This window comes from Leucopleurus acutus (genome assembly GCF_964270905.1).
Source record: "Leucopleurus acutus genome assembly, chromosome: 9".
In the NCBI taxonomy this organism is placed as follows: domain Eukaryota; kingdom Metazoa; phylum Chordata; class Mammalia; order Artiodactyla; family Delphinidae; genus Leucopleurus; species Leucopleurus acutus.
Window position 1 is genome coordinate 85,749,743 of NC_139144.1, and position 27,020 is coordinate 85,776,762.

At 39.0% G+C, this 27,020-nt stretch overlaps 1 protein-coding gene across 1 annotated transcript in view; it reads right to left on the bottom strand.

Annotated features, from left to right (window-relative positions):
* Window positions 1–275: 275 nt before the first annotated feature.
* The window catches only part of TNPO3 (transportin 3), an 82,926-nt gene continuing 56,181 nt past the window's right edge, over window positions 276–27,020 (bottom strand). The window contains exons 14-23 of the mRNA XM_082847032.1: window positions 26,221–26,297; window positions 24,640–24,700; window positions 23,628–23,768; window positions 20,604–20,720; window positions 19,652–19,746; window positions 18,228–18,384; window positions 16,530–16,697; window positions 10,997–11,109; window positions 2,864–2,955; window positions 276–1,565 (exon numbers count right to left, since the gene is read on the bottom strand). Coding sequence (XP_082703158.1) covers window positions 2,895–2,955; window positions 10,997–11,109; window positions 16,530–16,697; window positions 18,228–18,384; window positions 19,652–19,746; window positions 20,604–20,720; window positions 23,628–23,768; window positions 24,640–24,700; window positions 26,221–26,297 — 990 coding nt within the window. The 3' untranslated portion in view covers window positions 276–1,565; window positions 2,864–2,894. The remainder of the gene's footprint in view (window positions 1,566–2,863; window positions 2,956–10,996; window positions 11,110–16,529; window positions 16,698–18,227; window positions 18,385–19,651; window positions 19,747–20,603; window positions 20,721–23,627; window positions 23,769–24,639; window positions 24,701–26,220; window positions 26,298–27,020) is intronic.

The window sequence follows — 27,020 nt, forward strand, 5'->3', positions numbered from 1 at the left end:
GTTTTTTTTAAGATCAGATAAGTACTCAGTAGGTTAGGAAACAATCTACTTGGGTGCCCACTGTAAAAAGAATATGCTACATTTTGTTTAATATGCCAAGTCACCCAACCTCCTTCCCACTGAGGCCATATGAAAGGACAGAATGTAGCAGGAGGAGTTTTAGGGTAAACCAGAAGAATAAAAGATGCAGAAAGAGCCACTCCCCTGAAATATGAAGGGTCTGGGGCAGTAATGGCGGGGGCCTGAATTTCAAACTCTGTACCCAGATGCCTATTAGAGAACAGCTAAGACTATTCACTCAGGAGGTTTAGCCGTACCATTTCAGATCTATGAGGCAGTGAAATGAAGTAAAAACAAACACTGATTAAATTTTTAAAATTTATTGGTTTTTTTTTTGGTTGCTGTTGATTTGTTCTTGTGATGGCTACAACACCAGACAGAACAGTGCCCTAATACCTAATGCCTGTGCAGGGCTGCAACTCCTTTAAAATATTAGGACTGGCTTTGGGCCTCCCTATTCTGCCTCACTCCCCATGAAGTCAAATAATTTCTGCATTTTTTAGTAAACTACAGTTAGCCCTGTAAACACTTTTTTCCATTCTCCCACTCTCTGTTTTCCTCTCTCATGTCTATGGGTGAAAAATTAATTAAAAAAAAATCTTAAAAAAACTACAACTTAGAATATATATTTATATCCCACTCACCCTAATTTTGGCTCTTCTCTCCAAAGATGACGACAACCCAGTGTAGGTGGGAAGTGGACTTAAGAGACTGAATAGGGTCAGGATGGGGATATACATGAATTTTGGCCCTGGCAGTTCCTAGTATCATTGATATGACCATGATATAAAACAGAACAGGCTCCTTGCTTATTTCTCCTTGTCTGAAGAATTCTAAAGGTGAGAAGAAAACAGTTGGGACAGTAGGAAAAATTTCTACTAACTTTCATTAAAAGAGGAGGGGGAGGGGGAAAGGGAAAGAAGAGAGGGTGGGAGAGAAGGAAAGGACAAAACAGCAGAAAACCTTAAGAGATGATCCTGACCCTTTCCTTCCAATTGCAGTTATTTAATTCATTTGAATTCCCACCTTCCCTAAGTAAACGTTTTTGTTTCACAGAAAGTTTTGTACTTTTATTTTTCTGTGTGCACACATGCATGTTAGCATGTGTGTGTGTGCATGTGTGTGTAGGTACGTGTACGTATGTGTGCATGTCATTTGCTACCAGGAGAATGTTTCAGTTCTGATTTCAGTTTAGTTTTCCTTTTTTTTTTTTCTTTTTTATTTCTTTAAAATTATTTTTCCTTTTAGAAACAAGTTCACCAGGAAACCAGCTCACCTCCCACCACGCTGCACAGGCCGCAGCCATCTTTTTTAAACCGCGCTGATTTTCCCTCACACCCCCAAACAGGAACTCCTCAGGATGGCCTTGGAAGGCTGGAGTCTCTCCCTGTCTGGCGGGAGGCCCTGGTGGCGGTGAAGGCCCCTCTGCCACAATGGAGGTTTCTGATTGTGGGACACAGTCTGATTTTTGTTTTCTTCCTGTCTTCTAATTAAAAAAGACATTCCTGACAAAAGAGAGAAGACAGTCAATAACTGTGGTCCAGGAGACAGCAAATACTTCAGAAAGTCAACCTCAAGACAGAAGTTTCTATACTTGCTCAGGCGCCTCATTCTGGCCTCCGCTGTAAGAACTCAGTTTAAAAAAAAAAAAAAAGAAGAAGTTGGATTTTTTCACTTGTGATTTTAAAGGAGCTACTGTTTTAATGAAATACCGTCTGTGGTGCTTTTCCAATTCTGAGTGTCCTCAGTGATAATATGTGGGGGTAAAGAGTAAGCCAGCAGGTCCAGGCTGCCCACTCCAAAGCCAACCAGAAAACCTCCATTTAAGTCTTTTAAAGTATTGGGGTTTCATGCAAGATTTTATTTTGAAAGAAGGCTTTGCCTACTAAGAAAAGGTTTAAGAGCCACTGATTTAGACTCTACTATTACAGACACTGCAAAACCTGAGGATCCCAAATGATATCACTACTCATCAAAGAACCAAAGTTTAGAAATAATTTCTGGTATGGTGAGGCATTGCTTAACAGCATCTTCACCCGCAAATTCATTTAATCACAAAACCACCAGTGAGAGGGCTGCACATTCATCGAGAATTGCCTCCAGGGAGAATAAATTCTGCTTAAGACATCAAAGGGTGGGCTTACAGGAGAGATGCCTTTCTTCTTTCAGTCAAGAAACTGGCACCCAGACCCCACCACCCAGTCCTTTCCTTCCTCAGCTAAGCTTCTTGCTTTACTTCAGAATCAGAAGCAAATGGAGAAAACTGATGATCAGGGGCTAGACACAGAGGCTAGCTCTTTTCCTTTACCTCCTGCCTTGGTCAAAAACGTAGCATTTCAGCGTTAAAATTGTAAAAAATGATAAGAACAAGCATCTTTATTTATCAAATCTGAAAGATCAGTTTTAGGAAGGCAGTGCCATGTATCATGGTCTACTTTAGGTCAGCACTGTTTTCACCAAAGTTGCCAGGTTGAAAAATATTCATTTGTTACCACACATACTTACCATGCTAGAAATATCTGTAAAGAGAAGAGGGGAGGAATTTTCTTTTTGAGATATTCTGCAACAATAACTTTCTTATGGGGGTAAAACTGGCATCCAAAAGAAGCTGACAATTATTTGGCTGCCTTGACCCAAGAAAAGCAGGCCTGTGCATTTCTCAGCTGTGCAGCAGCATTAAACTGTTAAGTCCTTCCCTGACTCTAGCTATAGTACTAGTCCCATGATGGGCATTAAAAACCTACGCCTATCCCCAAGTACTCCCAACAGCCAGGGGAAAAGCTGGGAACTATATACCACTCACCTGGGTGACAGGCACAGTGCAGGAGTATGAGCTATCGAAACAACCTGGTGAAGTCTCGCAAGGCCCAGCAAACTTGTTTACATTCCTCAGCACTAGAAAAGAAAAGGTAGGTTGGTCCCTGACTGATGAGAAAGATATAATATGTTGAAAAGTAACCACAACCTTGAGGTATACCGAGAACTGTCCCAGCTCTGCTCTCTCCATCATCTCTTGACCCCGCTTTCAATCTTTCTGTAACTCAAGAGTAAATATTAACTATTGTACATGAGAATAATTATAAGCTGTGTGGTTGTTAAAGAGTGGGCGTTGGAGAAAAACTGCTTAGGTCTGAATCTTGGTTTCACTGTGTCCTTGAGCAAGTTACCAATCTGCCTCAGTTTCCTCATCCATTATCTACCCCATGATGTTCTGAAGATTAAATCAATTCCTATATGTAAAGTGCTTAGGATAATAGAACAGTGAATAAAATAGTATTTGACAAATGTAGGCTGCTACAACAAGAAAACTTGGCTATTCCCTGGCGGTCCAGTGGTTAAGACTCTGCGCTTCGGACTTCTCTGGTGGCGCAGTGGTTAAGAATCCGCCTGCCAATGCAGGGGATGTGGGTTCGCGCCCTGGTCCAGGAAGATTCCACATGCTGCGGAGCAACTAAGCCCGTGCGCCACAACTACTGAGCCTGTGCGCCACAACAAGAGAAGCCACCACAATGAGAAGCCCGCGCACTGCAACAAAGAGTAGCTTCTGCTCGCCACAACTAGAGAAAGCCTGCACACAGCAACAAAGACCCAATGCAGCCATAAATAAATAAATTAAAAAAAAAAAAAAAAAGACTCTGTGCTTCCACTGTAAGGGGCACGGGTTCAATCCCTGGTCGGGGAACTAAAATCCCGTGGCCAAAAAACCAACAAAACCTGGTTAAAGTCCTTGACATAAATAAAAGAAAGCCAGAACCCTCAAAGTAAAAAAGCAAGCATATTCACCTAAGGTTGATCATTTTAACTCTATGAGCTGAGCTAACTTAGGTACCCTGGTTCCCTCATTCTTTCCCAAGAGCAGATTTTGTTTATAAAGCCCAGTCCAGAAAGTGAGTCTCAATAAGCGATTTTCTAGTTGAACAGGCTGCTCAAGGTTTCCTCCTGTGGGAGGAGGAGGGAGAGGAGAGAGGAAAGGGTTAAGGCATGAAGAAAGGGAGGAGGAGGAAGCAGGTCTTGGTCCTCAGGCAAGCAATGAGATGCCTAGGTGGCACGAACAGCCCAATATTCATTTGACCCTGTTTTTTCAAAAGGCTTCCTTTATCTAAGATTGTCATCAAGAAACCAGCTGATGCCAGCTTCATTCTTTTTTGTCAGTCTTCATAATAGTTTTTGGTAACTGAACATGAGGCTAAGCTAAAAACAGTGGAAAAGAAAGCACATCCTAATATGCTTACCCTTCTGTGGCCCTCTCTTTGGCTCAGAAAAATTAAGGCAGCACAGCCTATAGCCTAGCATTCAATGTCAGAAGAAAGCTCTCTCTCTTTCTTGTAATGGTTAAAAGTCAGGGAAGGAACCACTAACAGTGATTCAACATAAAAGAAAGTAATAAGAGCTATCTCCTTAAGAGCCTACATCTGGATTTCCCCAGCTATTATAAGGTCTGAAACATCACTAAGAACCTTGATTTAGACCTAGGACTTGAATCAACAGAGGCTTTCTTCTAGTCTCCCTCCATCCTAAAAATGTAAGGAAAGTAAAGAAGGTCTTCTAGTTTTATTGTAATTCTGCCATTTGCTCTGTGAATTTAACATGCCTCAATAAAAGCATTACATTTCTCTATTTCCGAATCAATAATGACTATAAGGAGGCAGCCTTGGTGAGTGAGCCCGATCACTCCTGCTTCCCAATGTCACGAAGGTGGAAGATACGTAACCCCAGAGAAGTCACTGTGTGGTGTATTATTATAAGGGACTAAGACGACAGGAAAGAGATAAACTTAGGATAATGCTGGAGACTCAAGATTCTTTTGCTATCTTAATGCCTTACATGTCGTTCAATACTACCCTTCTTCAACCAGAAATCGTGGTTAAATCTGGAAGAGAAATGATAACTCCACTCTTAGCCTCTTTCGTAACATGAGAAAAAGTATTGAAACCAAAATTCAAGTACAGGAGAACTGTGGTGAGACATGGTGAAATGAGCGATAGGCCACAATCTCTTGAATCAACTCAGCTTCTGCTCCCAATCCTGTCAGCAACTGCTCTGGTGTCAATCAGCAAATGTTTAACTTAAGTGTCCCTGGTGATTAAGCCCAAAGAAATAGATTTTTAAACAAACAAACAAACAAACCTCCTTAAAAACTAGAACTATTTTCTGTTTCTGCCTCAGTCCTCCCGGCACTTAATATTTCTGGGTTGTTTTTATATTCATTTACACTTATTTATTTATATTCATTCATTCATTCAAAACTGCCACTATTTTTGTAGGTTCTATTTTCTGGCTTCTAGTCCCACCATCCCAATCCCTCCTATACTTTTTTTTTAAAAATTAATTTATTTTTTTCAGTACGCGGGCCTCTCACTGTTGTGGCCTCTCCCGTTGCGGAGCACAGGCTCTGGATGCGCAGGCTCAGTGGCCATGGCTCACGGGCCCAGCCGCTCTGCGGCACATGGGATCCTCCCAGACCGGGGCATGAACCCGTGTCTCCTGCATCGGCAGGCGGACTCTCAACCACTGAGCCACCGGGGAAGCCCTTTTTTTTAAATTTTAAATAATCCAAGTATAGTTGATTTACAATGCTATGCTAGTAATTTATCCCTCCCTGATCCCTTTCCCCTTTGGTAATCATGTCTGTTCTCTATGTCTGTGAGTCTGTTTCTGTTTTGTAATTAAGTTCATTTGTGTCATTAGACTCCACACATAAGTGATATCATATGGTATTTGTCTTTCTCTTTCTGACTTACTTAGTACGATAATCTCTAGGTCTATCCATGTTGCTGCAAATGGCATTATTTCATTCTTTTTTATGGCTGAGTAGTACCCTATTATGTATATATCACATCTTTATCCATTCATCTTTACATGGACATTTAGGTGGCTTCTGTGTCTTGGCTATTGTAAATAGCGCTCCTATGAACTACTGCACTATTGCATGTATTGGGGTGCATGTATCTTTTCGAATTATAGTTTTCTCCAGATATATGCCCAAGAGCCTTCCACTATACTTTTGAGTAATTTTATGGTCACTATTCCTCAAGCCCCGTAATCCTAGTGGTGCGCTGAGAAATGCAGCCCTTTTCATCTGATGTGCATAATGGAGAGTAACCAAGCTCTAACTAATGACTTCAGCAAGAAGACACCCCCATACTGGCCCATTCTAGTGTCAATGCTCCCCATGCATGTCTTTTTATCTTGAGATCCTCATGCAAGTGATAGTCACAGAATAAATACCAAGACAGGAAAATGGGAAATGATGGCAAAATTTCTTCTAGACATGATTAGTGGTATTTGGAAAGCAAGAATGATATTTCAGAATGAAAAATTCCAGCTTTCTTCAAGTTAGCCAACTAAAAATGCCAGGAAATTAATTAATTACCAGTACCATTTGAGAAACAGGCTTGGACTTGCTGAAATGACACTGAACCAGTTTACCCTCCCTGCTAGGATGGCAAACAAAGTAGCATGTTGAGGCAGGAGTAACAGGACCTTAAAACCGAAAGGGAGACTGAGTCATGCATGGAACAGAAGGTTCAAGGGCAATACACATACCAGAGAAAGAGAATTACTAAGAGGAGCTGAGCAATCTCAAATCCTTTCTCTAGCACCTCAACATTACCTCTTACTTCTGTTCATTTCCCACCATTATGTCACAGCCTACTACAGGAGGAGCTGCAAAACTTGTTTAGCAGTAAGAGATCAAGTAGTCCAGGATGGTAAATACCTTATTGCCCCATATCACAGGACAAAGATCACAGATATTTTTGTTCAAAGCAATACATTATTTGGGTTCATCTTCCTAGCCTCAAGATTTTCCTTACACTATAGAATGTCCATGACTTTTATTTCAGACTTACACTTTGTTTCTACCTGTCATATATTGGCCTGGGTGAGGAAATATGAGCTTGGTGGAAACTTATTCCAGAATGTGTGGGAGGTTGCCTTAGAGCTGAAGGAGACATGCTCTAGCTAGTTTTGCAAGTATGTAATGACATTCTGGCAGGTTCTTCTCCAAGGAAAAAGTTAACTGACCACCTACTATGTACCAGATCGTCTTTAAATTTCCACTTGGTATTTCACAATAACCCTATGAGATAGGTATTACTAACCCTATTTTACAGATAAATAAGCTGCAAAGTAACAGTAAGTGGCAAGATTCAAACCTACAGCCTTGACTCTAAGCCCAGTCCTCCTTTGAGGGTTCTCCTCAGGCTCTCATTCGCTCTAATCTAGAGCCAATATGATCCTGCCCTTCTAATGAACAACACTAGATAAAACAGAGCAAAACAGAAGCAGGGAGAAGCAACTGTTATACTTCTTTCCCCTGAGACAGTTTGTAGATACAATATTACTTCTACTGGGAAGATTCATAGTAAAAAAAGATAAAATAGATTTTTAAGGTCATCCCAATAAATATATGCCTACCTAGTAGAGGGGAAATCCACTCTTTTGGCAAAATGTGTCATGAAGGCAGTCACATGCTATTTTAAAGTCATGCATGTCACTTGATCTATGGCCCAAAGTCAGTTACTTCCGGGACATGAAGTTAGGCCACTTAGTAAACTACAAAAAAACAGCACTCAAAGATTTGGGATTTTACCATTAACAGAATTACTGGAAACTCTTGGGAATAAGAAAGTAAACCATTTTGGAGAGTGACAAGAAATCAATTCTCAGAAAAAAAGATTAGCATTTAATTTTCTCTCCCTTTTAAAAACTAGGTCTGGGGGCTTCCCTGGTGGCGCGGTGTTTGAGAGTCTGCCTGCTGATGCAGGGGACACGGGTTCGTGCCCCGGTCCGGGAGGATCCCATGTGCCGCGGAGCGGCTGGGCCCGTGAGCCATGGCCTCTGAGCCTGCGCGTCCGGAGCCTGTGCTCCGCAACGGGAGAGGCCACAGCAGTAAGAGGCCCGCGTACCGCATAAAAACAAAACAACCCAGAAAACTAGGTCTGGTTTTAATTGTAAAAGCATACCATGCTCATGAAAAAAATGCAAATAGCGCAGGTTATGAAATGAAAAGTTCTAGTTATGTATCTTTTCAGAAATTTACTATTCATAATAAAGTAGCTTGCATATATATATATCACATAGAATAGCTTTTAAAAGTACAAGTTGGTTCATTTACAACAGCACCAAAAAGAATAAAATACTTAAGCTATACAACGTTGCTGAAAGAAATTAAAGATACCAATAAACGGGGCTTCCCTGATGGCGCAGTGGTTGAGAGTCCACCTGCCGATGCAGGGGACATGGGTTCATGCCCCGGTCCAGGAAGATCCCACATGCCACAGAGCGGCTAGGCCCGTGAGCCATGGCCACTGAGCCTGTGCTCCGCAACGGAAGAGGCCACAACAGTGAGAGGCCCATGTACCACAAAAAAAAAAAAAAAAAAAGATACCAATAAACGGAAAAACATCTCATGTTCGTGCACTGGAAAGCCTAATATTATTAAAGGTGTCAATACTATACAAAGTGATCAGATTCAATGTAATCCCAATCAAAAATCCTAACGACATTTTTTTGTGGAAATAGAAAAATCTATCCTAAAATTCATATGAACACAGTTCTCCCAGTTGTGCTGGTTTTCACCATGGTCATGCAGTTACCTTGGCAACGTGTACATTGCTTCTTTGGCTTTTAATGTATAGTCAGTACTATACATTTTCTGTTTTGAGTTTTGTAACTCTGTAGCATTTTAGATAATATCGTGTTTGTACTTTGTTGTGTAGAGTAAAAGGATTGTGTTGAATAAACCTAGGATTAGAGTGAAAAAAAAATTCATATGAAATTTCGAGGGACTGCGAATAGCCAAAATACTCTTGAAAAAGAACAAAGCTGGAGGTCTCAATTTACCAATTTCAAAACTTATTCAAAGCCATAATAATCAAAACAGTACAGGACTGATATAAAGACAGATACATAGACCACTGGGATAGAATAGAGAGCCCAGAAATAAATCCCTTACGTATATGGTCAAATGATTTTTCAATAAGGGTACCAAGACCATTCAATGAAAAAAGGACAGTGCAGGGAAAACTGCAAAAGGATGAAGTCAGACCCTTAACATACATCACATATAAAAATTATCTCAAAATGGATCAAAGACATAAATGTAAGACCAAAAGTATAAAACTTTCAGAAGAAAACATAGGGGAAAAGCTTCATGATACTGTATTTTGTAATGATTCCTTGAATGTAACACCAAAAGCACAGGCAACAAAAATAAAATAGATATGGAGAAATTAGAACCTTGTGCACCATTGGTGGGAATGCAAAATGGTATAGCTGCTATGGAAAACAGTATGGTGGTTCTGCAAAAAAAATTAAACATAGAACTGCCATGTAATCCAGCAATTCCACTTCTGGGTATATATCCAAAAGAACTGAAAGTGGGGTCTTGAAATGACATTTGTACACTCATGTTCATGGCAGCATTATTCACAATAGCCAAGAGGCAGAATCAACCAAATGTCCATCAAAGGATGAATGGATAAATAAGATAGTATATATACATACAATGGAGTGTTATTCAGCCTTTGAAAGGAAGGAAATTCTGATACCTGCTACAACATGAGTGAACCTTAAGGACATTATGCTAAATCAGTCACAAAAGTACAAAACTGTATGATTTCACTTATATGAGGTATCTAGAATAGTCAAACTTAGAAAGTAGAACGATGGTTGCTAGGGGCTGGAGGGAGGGAGATATGGGGAGTTGTTTAATAAGTATACTTTCAGTTTTGCAAGACGAAAAAGTTCTGGCGATTAATCCCACAACAATGTGAATGTACTTAACACTACTGAGCAGTTCACTTAAAAATGGTTTTAAAAAAAAGGTTAAGACAGTAAATTTTGCATGTATTTTATCAAAATTAAAAAACATTTTAAGAGCAAGTTGGGTTATACAAAATTGTTATTTTTTTCCCTTTATATCATATATTTTTCTGTATCATCAAATGCATTTTTTTCCTTCTTCTTTTTCACCATTACCAAGCTCACTGCAACAACTCATTCTTGGACCTATAAATCGTTCCACAATTGTATGAATATAAGCCATTGCCTAAAATTTAGTCAAAATTCTAAAGACTCTACATAGAAAAAGGAATATCAGAGGAAGGTAACACACAGTTACAAAATCCAATTTAAGTTGTTGTCATTAATACTATCAAGGACCATAAAAGTCTCATAACTTCTGATTCAGTGATTGCATTTTAAGGAAAATAATCAAAAGAAGGAAAAGGCTAGACATTCAATATTATCCATAATACTGAAAAAATGAAAATTAATAGAGGCACTATAAGGAAATCAATCAACACCTTATAGCTATAAAACTGTAATTAGGAAGACTATGTAGGTATATTTAAAATGTTTATTACGTTTATAGTAAAAAAAAAAAAAAAACCCACACATGTACAACTTAACATTTTAACTAAGCTGTAAGCAAGTGGCTCATGGGCCTAATGCATCCCAGAGAGATGTTTTGGTTGGCCTGAATTAAATTAGAATTTGAATATCTTTAGGCACAGCAAAAATTTCCTAATTCACTGCAGTCCACATCACTCTATAATATTTTACAACCAATGCTTCACCTATTCAGACACCTGCATTCTAGACCCCTGAATACAGATAAGAACTGGGAAGGACTTTAAAAAGATACAGACAGATTTCCTGAAGGGTAGTGGGCTGTTCAACGCACTGTTCTTTTGGAAGAACATCAGGATATGTATAATACAATAAAACTGAGGCACACATGTACACCATGGTGATACTTTCCCCCAGATTGGTTTCCAATGCCAATTTGTGCAATTCAAGGCTAAACAGACACAAAACTTTGAATTTACAAAGACACACAAAAAAATACTCCTGGGTATATCTATAACTAAGTTGGTATAAAAAACAAAGATATTTTTTCTGCATACCCCTGCTGCTGATCATCACTCACCTAGTGACTTGTTTGTGGAAATCTGTAAGTTGTTTGTGTGTCACTGTGACAGCTCCCACGGTTGTCTCCTTTGGCAAACCTTTCAAGGAATTCTCTAACCATCGACAAAAAGTCTGTACAAAGAAGAGGAAGAAGCGTTTTAAAAGAAGGCAGGGCTTACCAAACTGAGATCCTACAGGTGATAACCAAAACCCACATGTTTTTTCCTTAGTAGCATTAGCTCCCCAAACTTGGAAGCAAGAAAAGGACTTAATAGAAGTACTATTTCTGGCCTTCCAACCCACTGCGGGTTGGAACAGCCTACAAAGGCATGCCTAGACTCCCTTCAAGGGGGCAGCAGGCATCATTTCAGACAGAGCCTTTCAACCTTGGAAATGAAGTTGCTTCTGGATAAAGCTATTGTTCTGTTTCTGTCATTAAACTTATGTATTTTAAAAATTAAACAGCCGCCAGAAAACTGTTGAGCTTAGAGATCGAAGGCAATCCAAAGCAAAAGTTCAGGTACCAGAAAGAGCAGGGACAAAAAGTATAGTAAGTAAACATTTAAAAAAGTGCATACACGTAATATGAATCCAGAATCTTAAGGATTTTAAGGTCACCTCTCTCAGTAGGGGTCATAGCCAGTCAGTTCCTTTGTGATACCTGCCTGTTCTGTGGGTTAGAAAATTCTTTTTTTTTTTTGCTCACTCTTATTGCTCTTTTCTTATTTTTCTTTTTTTTTGGCCACACGGCATGCAGGATCTTAGTTCCCTGACTAGGGATGGAACCCATGCCCCTTGCAATGGAAGTGTGGATGGAGTCTTAACCACTGGACCACCAGGGAAGTCCCTCTTGTTGCTCTTTAAAACAATTTACTTACATCTGAGTATAGTCTCTTTATATCTTTCATGTGTACAAAAACTGAAGAGGAAGGGGAGTGGGAGCAAACTTAAAAATCAAAATTCTAGAGACTTCCTCTGGGTTCTTATTTTCATTTGAATTGTTATTCTTTGAAAAAGCTCTAATTTTTCTTCATGCCTTTCTTAAGTAGGATGTATGCCTTGGTCACAGTTTTCAGTTGTAAAATAACTTTTTTATACCTAAATTTTTTACATTATGTGTTTTCCCATTGTTAATTTATGAACACAATAGACCAGAGCAAAAGTAAATATTCCACTACAAATGCTTAAAAAGTACTGCATAATTCTCCAAGTGTTGCCCCTTTTGAGTAGAAGACAACATTCTACTCAGACAAAAACAAGCAGAGGCAAACAGCATGAATGAACCCTTAACTGACAAAGCTTTGGCATCCAAAACGACCCATGAGTTAACTATAAGTATCCCCCAAAACAAAAACAGTAAGAAACTAAACTATATTCTGTCAACTAATATTTGACAAAGGAGATGAGAATACCCAATGTAGAAATGACTGCCTTTTCAATAAATAGTGCTGGGATAATTGCATACTCGCATGTAGAAGAAAGAAACTGGACTCATGCCTTTCACCACTCACAAAAAGTAACTCAAAATGGATTAAAGACTAAATGTAAGACCTGAAACCATGAAACTCCCAGAAGAATACAAAGGCCTAAAGCATTCTGACATGGGTCTTGATAATGATTTTTTGGCCGCGACACCTAAAGCACAACCAGCAAAATAAAAATAAACAAGTGAAATTACATCAATCTAAAAGCTTCTGCACAGCAAAAGAAATCATCAACAAAGTAAAAAGACAACCTAAGGAATGGGAAAAAATATTTGCAAACCATATACCTGATAAGAGGTTAGTATCTAAAATACATAAAGAACCCATACCAGTCTAGCAAAAAGCCAAATAACTCAATTAAAAAATGGGCAAAGGACCTCAATAAATGTTTCTCTAAAGAAGAAATACGAAAGGCCAACAGGTACCTGAAAAAAACGCAAATTAAAACTATAAAGAGATATCATCTTAACACCTGTTAGCATGGTCATGATCAAAAAGATAAGAGATAACAAGTGCTGGCGTGGGTATGGAGAAAAGGGAACCCTTGTACACTGTTGGTGGGATTGTAAATTGATACAGCCACCATGGAAAACAGTTCGGAGGATCCTCAAAAAATTAAACATATATACCATATGATCCAGCAATTCTACTTTTGGGATATATCCAAGGGAAACAAAAACACTAACTCGAAAAGATATCTACACCCCATGTTCACAGGAGCATTATTTACAGTAGCCAAGACATGGAAACAACCTTAACTGTCCATGGATAGATGAATGGATAAAGAAGTTGCAGTATGTGGTACACACAATGGATATTATTATTCAACCATAAAAAACGAAAAAATCCTGGGCTTCCCTGGTGGCGCAGTGGTTAAGAATCCGCCTGCCAATGCAGGGGACACGGGTTTGAGCCCTGATGCAGGAAGATCCCACATGCCACAGAGCAACTAAGCCCATGCACCACAACTACTGAGCCTGTGCTTTAGAGCCTGCAAGCCACAACTACTGAGCCCGCGTGCCACAACTACTGAAGCCCGTGAGCCTAGAGACTGCTCCACAACAAGAGAAGCCACTGCAATGAGAAGCCCGCGCACCACAACAAAGAGTAGCCCCCACTCACCGCAGCTAGAGAAAGCCCGCATGCAGCAACGAAGAGCCAACGCAGCCAAATAAATAAATAAATAATAAATTTATTTTAAAAAAAAAAAAATGAGGAAATCCTACCATTTCTGACAAAATGGATGACCTTAAAGGCATATGGTAAGCAAAATAAGTTAGAGAAAGACAAACACTGTATGATCTCACTTATATGTGGAATCTAGAAAAACAAAACAAAACTCATAGAAAAAGAAATCAGACTTGTGGTTACCAGAGGCAAAAAGTGGGGGGAGAGAAACTGGAGGCAGTGGTCAAAAGGTCAAACTTCCAGTTATAAGATAAATAAGAACTAGTTAAGTAAGTAAATCCTATGAGTTTTCAACAGGAGAATTTTTTTTCCTTTTTTCCTTCTTTTCTTTTTATTGTGTCCATAGGAGAAGATGAATGTTAGCTGAACCTACTGTGGTAACCATTTCACAATATATGTAAATCAAACCATTATGCTGTCTGCCTTAAACTTACACACTGATATAGATCAATTATTTCTCAAAATATTCAAGACAAGAGACGAAGCTGGTACGTCATCTTCTACTGAAGAATCTGTGTTGAACTTTGAAAATGTATGATTGAGAATGTGCTCAAGAATGTTAATTTTCTTCAGACTTATATCCTTAGTTACGATTTCAATCAGTTTATAGCATATAGACAACCTAAATTTATGTAAGAGTTCCTTTACAAAAACTCAGTTTTAAGTTGGTGTTTACAGAAAACCACTTTTTAAAAAAATTTTTTATTTTACATCGGAGTATAGTTGATTAACAATGTTGTGTTAGTTTCAGGTGTACAGCAAAGTGATTCAGTTATACATATACATGTATCTATTCTTTTTCAGATTCTTTTCCAATTTAGGTTATTACAGAATATTGAGTAGAGTTCCCTGTGCTATACAGTAGGTCCTTGTTGGTTATCCATTTTAACACTTTAAAATAATTTAGCAATTCAGTGGGTACACAGTAAACTTAAGAGCACAGGGCTACTTGTTTTCTGTTCCTGCTCCAAATTGCTGCTCTCATTTTCTTCTTTAGCCCTTACCTGTATGCTTACAAATCCAAAATTTTTTGTAAGGTTAAATGTACATAATAAGTTTTTTGTTACCTGGAAACCAAGTATATTTATTTAAAAGTAAGAGTATGGAAATTTTATTTCTCTTATCAATAATGTTTGGAATAAACTTGTTGGTCCCCAGGGGTTCACAGAATACTTTTTAGAAAAACAAAAACTACTACTGTATTAGATTGAAATGGAACAGGTGTCGTGAACAGCCAGCAAGGGAACTACAGGTACTATTCATTCCTGAAGCACTTGAGCTAATGGAAAAACTGCAGAGCTATTTGATGAAACCAAAGCCACACAGAAGCTTCACAGAGTTTGATGAGTAAGAATTAAGGTTCATGGAGGGGACTTCCCTGGTGGTGCTATGGTTAAGACTTCGCACTCCCAATGCAGGGGGCCCAGGTTCTATCCCTGGTCAGGGAACTAGATCCCACATGCATACCGCAAGCAAGAGTTTGCATGCTGCAACTAAGGAGCCCGTCTGCCACAACTAAGACCTGGAGCAACCAAATAAATAATTAAAAAAAAAAAAGTTAAGGTTCATGGGGCTGTTTCTGACGTAGAAACCTAGAGAAAATGTTAGAAATCCATTACACATCTACCATCTACCCTACATGTGATTGTGTTTCATTTGAGTGAGCTAACGATAAAGTAATACATATGCCTAAGACAATTTACACTAATCATTGAATTTTGGAGATGAACACACAAATCCAAGACTAGGCAGAACTTTTAGCTCAGTAACATTAGGGTCTGAGAGTGAAAGTGTACTCTTTTTTTGTGAAACTGCTGAAATTGAGGCTAAGAACTGCAATCAGTGATATAAAATAGGAGATAACATTAAGATGTACATGGACTTAAAAGTTATAAGATACTTATGTATCTGGATTTCTGTGGTTCAATCAAGTCAGCTCACGTTAGGTCCAACTGTGTACTTTCCTGAACTGCTTTTATATTAATATTACAAATTATAAACCTCATTTAAAAAAATAATTTACAGGCTATACACTATATGTTACCATTATGCTCAAAACTTTCATGTAGTACACACAACCTGATTTATAATCATGTGGCCCAGTACTAAAATTAGTTGGACATTACTGGATAGCCTAAAAAAAACTTGCATGCTCAGGTGATAAAGAACCTGGTTCAAGAACTGAAACAGGATATAAATAAATCCAAAGGGGAAACAAATCCAGCTATAGATTGTAGGCTAGTTTTATATGCATATGCCTCCAAATGCTCTGGCTAGATTTATTACCAAGGAACCATATAGTGCTATTTAAGGAACCTGAAATGAATTAACACTTCTTTTTTTTTTTTTTTCGGTACGTGGGCCTCTCACTGTTGTGGCGTCTCCCATTGCGGAACACAGGCTCCAGACGCACAGGCTCAGCGGCCATGGCTCACGGGCCCAGCCGCTCCGTGGCATGGGGGATCTTCCCAGACCAGGGCACGAACCCGTGTCCCCTGCATTAGCAGGCGGACTCTCAACCACTGTGCCACCAGGGAAGCCCGAATTAACACTTCTTGAATAACCTGTAATATGGGCATCTCTCACAAGTGAACAAATTTCTCACCGGCCAGCCACATAGCTGAATTCGATGCTTAGTATTCACTTTTGGTAATAAATAAACCCTATGACAGTGACACAAACATATTTTCAAGAACCCTTCTATAGACCCCTTCATTTAACAATTAAACTTAGCAATATTCCTAAATCAGGTTCCACGAACATACAACAGGACTGGTTTCAAAGTTATGGTCAGCCTCTCAAGGAACTGTTTAGGACTTGTTAGGGTTAGGGACTAACCCTAACCCTAACCCTTTAAAAAGATTATGAAAACAATCTTACCGGTCTGTCAACCTGCATGATCTCCCAGAGCACTTCGGCCACATCTGGTAGGGTGTATGGGGGGAGACAGAAGCAGCACGTGTGAAGCAGCTGGCTTACAAGTTGCTGTCCAAGCTGGTTCATCACCTGTCCAATCAGTTCTTTCCGTAATTCAAAGTCTTCTTCATGCTGTAAGAAAACAGGAACAGGAAAATTCTAATTTCAACTTTCCAAAGAGCTAGTACTCTTTCCCCTTTAGTCTAGTAATCTCTCTTTCCCGGGGAAGAAAGTATATATAACAGCTGGATTCACAAGGTCCACTAAATGTTCTGTCACCAGGAAGAAAATATTAAGAGTTTAGTTTCAAGGAAATGGGCATGGGCTTCAGCTGAGATTAACCTTAACCCTTAGGTTTTTTTAAGTTTTTTTTTTTTAAATAAATTTATTTATTTTATTTTTGGCTGCACTGGGTCTTCATTGCTGCATGCGGGCTTTCTCTAGTTGCACAGCGACCGGGGGCTTCTCTTTGTTGTGGTGTGCGGGCTTCTCATTGCGGTGGCTTCTCTTGTTGTGGAGCACGGGCTCTAGGCGCGCAAGCCTCAGTAGTTGTGGCACTCGGGCTCTAGAGCGAAGCCTCAGTAGTTGTGGCGCACGAGCTTACTTGCTCCGCGGCATGTGGGATCTTCCCGGACCAGGGCTCGAACCCGTGTCCCCTGCATTGGCAGGCGGATTCTTAACCACTGCGCCACCAGGAAAGCCCAACCCTTAGGTTTTTCATGAATAGAACACAGAAGAGAAACAATGGTTAGAGATTAAGGGTAGCAATTTTCTTAACCTTTTTTTTTCTGTTAAAAAATAATTTAAAGTATCTGTATTTCCTTTTTTAAAAAGCGACTGAAAAAAAGAAGACTTCTATCAGATATCTAATCTCTATCAAAAAAAATCTTACTTATTTTCTTCCTTCTTAGTCTTTGAATACACATATTTCTAATATGTTGAAAAAAAAAAAACTTTTACAGTGCCTTTCACTTCTAGTTATTTTCTTCTTTTCCCTCTCTCTTTTTACTGTCAAAATTCTTCAGTAATTAGCCTAGTCACATACTTAATTCTTCACTGATCTCCCTTACCTTCAATTCTACTCCACATCTAGTCAAACCTACCTTTGAACATTTTGTGAACCACTTTACTACTCCAGCCAAAAAGGTCTCTTAAGTGTCTACTAGTATACTTAGTACTATCCTGACTTTCTCTGATTATAATTTATACCCCAGTTAGATTTTCCTCCCCTCTCCAATCCATCCAAATGGCTCCACTGAGGTCCTTCCTCTTCCAGAAAGTTATCCCAACCTACTTCTTTCCAAAGAGTTTTCCCTCCTCTGATCTCATAGCAATCATGACTTTTATCACTTATCTGACAATCAAATACTGCCTTGTTGCTGTTGTTTAATTCTTTGTAACTGTATCTACTTCTCTCTTCAATTAGACACCAAATGGCTTGGAAGCAGAGATAATTTCAGACTACTTGATACAGCTTACAACACTTAGTACAGGCTGTCTTAAATCTACTAGTTGATATTTTGGTTACTGAATGATCCACTATGGAATATGCCTACCAACACAGATCAAATAAGGAGATGCTGGTTTTCCCCTAAGGAATGAGAAAGAGATATGAGAAAACAATGAGCTACAAAGTAGAAAGACTACATTGTTCATACTTACATCATTGGCTACCCCTGTGTGGATGAGGTCTCGTAGGAACCTCATGACACTACAGTTGGCATCCCGGTGGTCCAGGGTAGTAGAGGCAATGGCCCATTGTAAGATAGGGATGACAACCTGGCTCCTCAGCAAGGTAACAGGGCTACGCTGAATAAACCTGGTGTGGAAAGACAAGCTAGATATAAACGACAGGATTAGGCTATAAAAGCAGCCAGTGTAAAAGGCAAAACTATGGAGACAGGAAAAAGATCAGTGATTGTTAGGGATTGAGGGAGTGGAGGGTAAGGGGATGAATAGGTGAAGCACACAGGAGTTTTAGGATCGTAAAACTATTCTGTATGATACTATAATGGTGGATATATGTCATTATGTCATTACACATTTGTCCAAACCCATAGAAAGAACACCACCAAGACAGAACCCTAATGTAAACTATGGACTTTAACAATGACATGTCAATGGAGGTTCATCAGTTCTAACAAATGGATCACTCTGGTGGGGGATGTTGATAGTAAGGGAGGCTGTGGGGAAGGAGGGGGGAAGCTAGGGGTATATGGGAACTCTATACTTCCCACTCAGTTTTCTCAGATCCTCTCATGTTTACAGAGAATCTCCAAGAAAAAGATAAAACATTGTTCCAAATTTATTTTACCAGGCAACCATTTGTGCAAAGAGCATCTCTAGAGATTGATTTTTTCAAGGAACACACCGGGAAAACAGGTTGACAACCCACCAAACAATTCTCTCATACCAACACACACACACACACACACACACACACACACACACACACACACACACACACACACAAAGGGTTTTCTGACTTGTCCAAAAATTAACAAAAAACCCAGTGTTCGTTACTAACTGATCTGGTGCAAATTCCTGAGCTAAGGACTAAGAATGAATACAAATGTCAGTGTTACTAGTAAAAGGAATTTAAGCAACAAGTGGGGTGGCTGGCTAGGGGTAGAGGTGGGAAGTACATACCAGATAACTTCTAAGGCACCTTAAAAGCCTAAGGATTTTTTATTCTGAGATATGATTATATCTAAAGGATGCTAAGCTTCTCAAGGAAAAAGTTTAAGTAAAGCATGACATCATAGTACCATAAAATGTTAAAACTACATGGGATTCTACAGACTGTCTAGTCAAATATTCTTGCAAAGCTCATTTTTATTGCCTTGGGCATGTTCCCTCCTTCATGCAAGGAAACCAGTTATTTTCCCCTGTTCTCATCCAGCTCTTCTTCATTTAATGGGAATATTCTGGTTCACGATTTAACTTTGGGTTATGAACCATTAATCTACCTACTCCTCTTACCTCATTTTACAGAGAAGGAAACAGTTAACTGTTAGGTGACAAGATCAAGCAGTGATGAGGATGAGCAATAAAAAAAAAAAGGGTTGCTCTTCAGAAGGACTGACCTGGTGGCTAGCCTGAATAGGTCATCCACAGTGTCAGGGTGATTCTGGAGCCCATTCTGCTGTTCTAAGAGCTGAAAGGTGGGCATGCACAGTGCCTAGAAAAAAAGTCATTTTAAAACAAACGCTTGTAAATTAATGCCATGGGATTCAGACTTGCTAAATATCATAACATATACAAAGAGAACAAAGAGGGGAAGCACAGATAAGTAAGAAAAGAAAAAGACTTTGATGAGAGATCAACAAAGGGAAGATATAAATCTTTCTCAGTTGACAAAAACAGTCTTCACATATGAAGTCCACATTTCAGAAAGGGTTGAGGGTACAGATTTCAACTGGGTAGATGTCACCTCAAATTTTTAGAAGTTTCTGAAACTGAAGACTGTGCTTATGTACTAGATATGGTCTGGTCCACTAAGGGAGTAGTTGATGTTTTAATGATAATAACTATGAAATGTCAATTTTAAAGGGAAAGACATCTTGGGAAAGGAGCATTATGATTTAACTCCCTAATATATTTCCTTGCCCTGTGAATAGGAGAGGGTAAAAGCAGTATATCAGGAGACTTTTCCAATGCCTGCTATTCACCCTAAGACCATCCCTCCTAAGTAAACTAGTTCATTGGCTGTTCCAGGCAAGAAATTAAAAACAGAAACATGCTTGAGCTTAGAGATCCTTTATTTTAAATCTACTTGCCCACCTTCCCACCCTCCAAATAAATCCTACCTCTGGATAGCATAAATCAGACAGTAATAACTGTAATGACCAGTACATCTGTGTGGTCAATCTCTCTCTCATTCTCCCAAGCAGGCCTGTCCAGAGAACAACTAGGAAGTTCTACCTCCCTATTATTAGGGCAACATCATGCCTGGGAAGGAAATATGAAGAAGCAACAGAATTAAAGACATGGTGAAGAACACACTGCTAGGCCTTTAGACCCTCCAAGAAAACATACCTGGAGCATGTCTAGTAGTCCCTGCCGACAGCCCTCTTCCATGCCATACTCATCCACAAGGATACTACCAAGGTACAGGAAACAGGAATGCTGATGTACATGGTAAACGTTCACCATCTGCCAAGGGAAAATCCCATTAGTTCAATTCTTTACCCCTCAAAAAGTATCAGCTTAGGACTTCCCTGGTGGCGCAGTGGTTAAGAATCCATGTGCCAGTGCAGGGGGCACGGGTGCGAGCCCTGGTCTGGGAAGATCCCACATACCGCGGAACAACTAAGCCCGTGCGCCACAACTATTGAGCCTGTGCTCTGGAGCCTGCGAGCTACAACTACTGAAGCCCGCGTGCCTAGAGCCTGTGCTCCACAACAAGAGAAGCCACTGCAATGAGAAGCCTGCGCACTGCAACGAAGAGTGGCCCCTGCTCGCCACAAGTAGAGAAAGCCCGCGTGCAGCAATGAAGGCCCAACGTAGCCAAAAATAAATATTAATTAATTAATTATTTTTAAAAAGTTTCAGCTTAGGTAGCTGTCTGGAGGAAGAAATTCTGAGATAGACTGGTCTCTTCTCTTTAAGACAACGCAGTAAAGCTTGTTGGCAACATTTTCTAAAACATAGGGCTCAATTCCTCAATTATTTTCAAGTACTCTATTTAGAATTCTTTCAAGACTTTGACCTTTTTTTATCTTTCCAAAACAATGTTGTAGGAGAGTTGTATAATATTTACTTCAAGCTGGAACCATTAAGGAGTTATTATCCAAGGCTTGTGTAATATTTACAAAACCCTAACAATATACCTTAATTTTCCAACCTACAAGTTGCTCTTATTTGCATCAAAGATAATTCTTTTTTTAAAAAACAACCACAGCAGGAACAAAATATCCAATGCCCCTCATATTAGAGGAGACTCTGAAAGCATTGTTGTTGTTGGTTTTTTTTGTGGTACGCGGGCCTCTCACTGTTGTGGCCTCTCCCGCTGCGGAGCACAGGCTCCAGATGCGCAGGCTCAGCGGCCGTGGCTCACGGGCCCAGCCGCTCCGCAGCATGTGGGATCTTCCCGGACTGGGGCACGAACTCGTGTCCCCTGCATCGGTAGGCAGACTTTCAACCACTGCGCCACCAGGGAAGCCCTGAAAGCATTGTTTAAATTGGCTTCTAAACCCCTCTATCTAATCATTTGAGTAAAAAGAGCGTTTTCAATCAAGATATCTGAATCTCTACAGAATAAAAATTTTAATACAATATAAATATTTAAACTAAATTATTTGTTTAGGATTTTTACTCTACTATCCTCCAAAAATTAAGAGGCCACCGTACATTCATCTATTTAAAATGCCATCACATGAGAATTTCCTGGCAGTCCAGTGGTTAGGACTTTCACTGCCATGGGTCCAGGGTTCAATCCCGGGTCGGGAAACTAAGATCCCACAAGCTGCGTGGTACAGCAAAAGAGGGAAAAAAAGCCCATGCAACATGTATGTATTCATCTTATTACATAAATTCAATTCTTTGAGCTTGGTGGGAGCGGAAGGGCAGAGTAACTGGCACTTATCAGCATATACCATGAAAAGAACACGAGATGGGAGCTATGAATCTGTTCAGTGTTGTATACTCAAAACTATATGCTGTACTTAACGAACGATATAAGTTACGGGTTGGCAAACTTTTTCTTAAAGGGCCAGATGGTAAAAATTTTAGGCTCTGCCGGCCTTACAATCTTTTGACTACTTAACTTTCCACTGTAGCACAAAAATGGCCAATAAGCAATAAGTAGATGAATAAGCATGACTATCTCTCAGTAAAACTTTATTTACAAAAACACGTGGCAGGCCCACTGGCTGTAGTTTACTGACCTCGAATTTATGGGATTTTTGTCACATAAGATGCTACCCTATGCTACTGGAATAAAAGAATAACATAAAAGTCATGAAGGTATCCTCCAATAGCAAAGGGGAGTTAAATCACATTGTATTGGACCCAGAATGTATTGCACTGAAGGGGACACTTGACCAGAGGTGGACACAGCCTAAATGCAAACATATACTGTTGTACTCAGGGTACAGTAAATGCAGAAAATCGCTAAAAATTAAAATTCTGTTAAAATATTTACCTATACAAACTTTAATCAAATCTACAATTTAAGGAGGCATGGTCATGTAAGTGCCAACTGACACTGCAACAGCATGATCCTGGCTCTGGGTAAGAGCTTCCTTAAGAGTGAGGCAGAACTTGAGGGGGCACTCACTGTCAGAGTCAGCCTGATAGATGCCCTGCCCAGGTGGAGAAGGGTCACTTCAGGTTGGCTGGGTGGGGTCTAGCCTGAAGCCCTGTGGTAGTTCTCCTCACAGCATGAGTGCAAAATCTGAGAAGGTACTTGCTCAGAGTTGCACTTTGCCTCACCTCCGTCAATTTTGTGCCCCTGGCACCTCACTTGCCTAAATCTAGTTCCGGCCCTACTGTAAGGTTAACACCAACATAAATTACTTAGTGAATTAAGTCACTGGTCATAAGTGTCTCAAACAGAATATTCTAGACATGAATATGATCTCAGAGAGCCATGTATAGTGAGGCACACCATCATAATTACATACCAATCTTGGTGATTGAAAGAGTCAAATTTATTTCTTGACAAATAAGAGACTTATGTAAATAACTAACTATGGTGAAGAAAGAAGAACATCTCTTTGGGCCAGAAATAGCAAAGTTTGACTTGCCACATTTTTAAAAAGGAAATTAATATAAAATGCTTAACATGGGTATATAAGAGCTGAGCATTAAAGTCATTCCCATTTCTGAATTCCACACTGAAATGTACTGCTATTTAGACTATCACTATACAGAACAGATTACAGGCTATTTGCCTTATAAATAACATACCACAGGCACTACTTATCTCTTTCAAATATATTTTAGTTTGTATTTAAGAAATACAAAAATGTTTCATTTCATCAGCAGAGTTTTTGTTCTAAAAGGCTCCTATTTCAAAATTCTGTATACTGTACATTTTCCCTCTTGTAGAGAACTCACCTGTGTGACTAGTGGCTGCAGCAGGGCTGCAGATCCTTTGCCTACACAGCGAACAGCAAAACGGAGGCATCTGCAACAACGTTCTACAATCCGATTATCAGCCCGGTGCTTATTTAGAGTCTCAGATAAAACTGGCCATATCTGAGTCAAAAGTGAAAAGAGCACAGAAAGAAAATGAACAACTAAGTGTTGAAAAAAATGCTCCCAAGTTGGTAACAACTTATTTGGCTTCTAAATAATTTGGAAAAATCTTTCTTTATAGGAACACACATGGCCTGATTCTGGTCAGTGGGTGTGTGTATATGTGCTGAGGTTCAATACACTACCCATCACTGAAACAACCACTTCTTAACGGAAGCACAATGACTCTTTACAACACAAGAGGACCATGTCTAACTTTACGAAAAGACAAAGATACATATTTTCCTAAATTCTGGACTTCCTGTTTTAGGATGGGAAGAAGCAGAATGAATTATAGGGGAAGAGATATTTAAAGACAGTTCCAAGAAGTTGGAAGACCTTGAACAAAAGGACTAGAGCTAAGGAAATGGCAAGATTTGATACCACTGAACACTTAAGGATATTTGGTGTTTCCCCCCTGAAGTCTGAAAAGCACTTCTCAAAACATGCCCTCTGATCCTCACATTACCCTCATTTTTTAAAAAAGTACAAAGGAAGTACATTATCAAAGAGGAAACTAACTATGATGGTTAACTGGCTTTGTCAAAAACATTTTGCCGGTAATGATCATGCCTCCCAGCAACAATAAGATTCACAAAGTTAATCTCTCCCTACTTTGGCCTTTCAGTGCATTTCCCCAAAGCCTGTTTTCTTACCAAATCTAAAATCAAAAATATTTATTTGGATGGTTCTGTTCCTCTTTTCATTGATATTTAAAGCATATCAACAAATTGAATCTTCCTGTGAACCCAGAAGACAGTACCTTCTCACTTTAGTTACCCAGAGCCTTATAAGGAAAAAGGAAGATCCACAGGCATACATTAGCACTTACTTCCTGTATGACTTTTTGGCACGGATGAGTCTGTCCATTTTCCACAATGGGATTGGTGTGCCTGGGGAAAGACAATGGCCCAAATTAGCGAAAGAAGAGCAAATTCATCAAGGAACCAGGGCCCTAATCCCTGTTAGTTTACTTAGTATCATTCTCACCAATTAAAGAAAACCAGAGTATTTTTAAGAATCAATACCTTTTCCTCCCACTCTGTTCAAACACAAGCACAGTTTAAATCATCCCATCAATTTTTTCTCACCTTTAAACCTCTTCTACTGTAACATGTAAATTCAATCCAACTCTGCTACATGGGCTGTGGGTGTGGGGCGCTACAACTATCCTTTCCATCTTTTTTCCCTTTATAAACCTGAATATGTAGTTTCTTCCAAACTAATAAATATATTCAGATTGTCTAAATCCACTATGAGAAACCAAGTACTGCTTCATTCCCAGCATTAAAAGGCAAAAGCATTAGGAACCCTGGTCTACCAAAGACGTTTCTCATGGTTCTAGTCTAAATCCAATGATACACAACATGGGCCCACCCACAGTACATCCAATCCAACTATTTATCTAGTTCTAGAATCCACTAATTTGAAGGAAAGCAGGGGGGAAAAAAACCCCACTACGATTAGCTACCTACCTCTTTAAAGGAACAAAATTCTTTAATTTTAAAAAGCTCAATAGCAACTCAATAAAAATCTAATTTTTAAAAAATCAGGGCATGTCCACCTTTTGCAGATTTTCTTTCATTTATTGTGAAATAGGAGTTATTGTTAATAGGCTCTCAGAATGGTATGCAACAGGGCTCCCCTAATTATATAAGGAAAGCATTATACCAACTCAGGAAAAAATACGTGTAGGTAAGAACAAGCTAAAACAACACCTCAGTTTTGTTTTTTTTTTTCCTTTTTTTTTTTAACACCTCAGTTTTAATTTCTTCCACATAGGTTTTTATGCAACTATTGATATTCCAGTTATACCTACAGGACTCGCAAATTATATTATGCAACTAAGAAAGGATCACTCTTTGAACACTGTCACTCTAATGCTGTTTTAATCATTACGCTCCTCTTGACTTCCAAGAAAGTTTAATTTCACCTGGTTATTGAAGAGGCTTCATTATTTTTTTGCACCCATACACTATAATAGCAATGACTCTGAAAGTGTAGTCCTTGGAATAAAAAGCAACAGCATCTGGGAACTTATTAGAAATGTAAATTCTTGGGTCCTATCCAAGATCCAATCCATCAGACACTCTGGGAATGGGACCCAGCAATCTGTTGCCTTGGTAATTTAAGTACTACAGGCAACTTTGATGGATGTTAAAGTTTGAGAATCACTGATCTAGAGACCTAGAGAATTAATTACATTTTAAAGGGCCTTTTGACAAAGGTCTACCAAAAATAAATTCTTAGAATTTGCCTTTGCAATTGTAATAGGACTAAATTAGTCTCCTGATAGAGGGAGTTTATAGGAGGTACTCGGAAGTTGGAGGAAAAAACACTTCCTTACTTCAATACCTAATGGTCTCATTTGAGCTTTTAACCCAGGGCAGGAACCTGGCATCTCTCTTCTTACCTAAATATCACTGCAAGGCGATCTAAGAACACAGTGGGATCTGAGGATATGCCGTTGCTGGGCTCCTGAGACAACAGCTGAAGAGACAGATATTAACACCCAGTCATTACACATACAAACGTACTGCAAACACTGCGATATATACCCTTGTACATCAACCTCTGTCTCAATCTCTGATTATTTCCTTATTAACAGATTCCTGAAAGTTACTCAAAATGGTAAAAACTTTTAAATTCATATTAGCACATTATTTTCCTCCATCTTACTGCATCCTGGCCAGGAATGCATATTAACTTTTACTATATGATCATTGTGGAGTAGCAAACAGTATCATTTAATTTTTTCCCATTTACTTTTACAATGATTAGGATATTATAGACATTATACATTATAATATAGATTATATGTATTATACTATATAATATATATTTATATTATACTTTTATAATATAAAGCTTCAAAATTATTATAGCTTTATAATATATTTTAAGAGGTAAGGCAAGTTGCTACCTCTTACTCTTCTTTCCTAAAATTTCTTAGATACTTCTACCAGCATATTATTAGAGATAAACTTTAGAGTCACTTCGTCAAGTTCTCCTAAAAATCCCACTGGTATGTTCATTGCTATGGTACCATAAAAGTAATTTGAGAAGAGCTGATGTTTTTACAACACTCTTCAAGGAAACATGGTAGGTTATGGTTTTGGTTGTTAACTTGAATGGTGTTTTTCCCACTGTCATCTTGTAAATGGTATTTCTGATACAGTGAAAATCTACTGATTTTGGAATACTTATTTCATA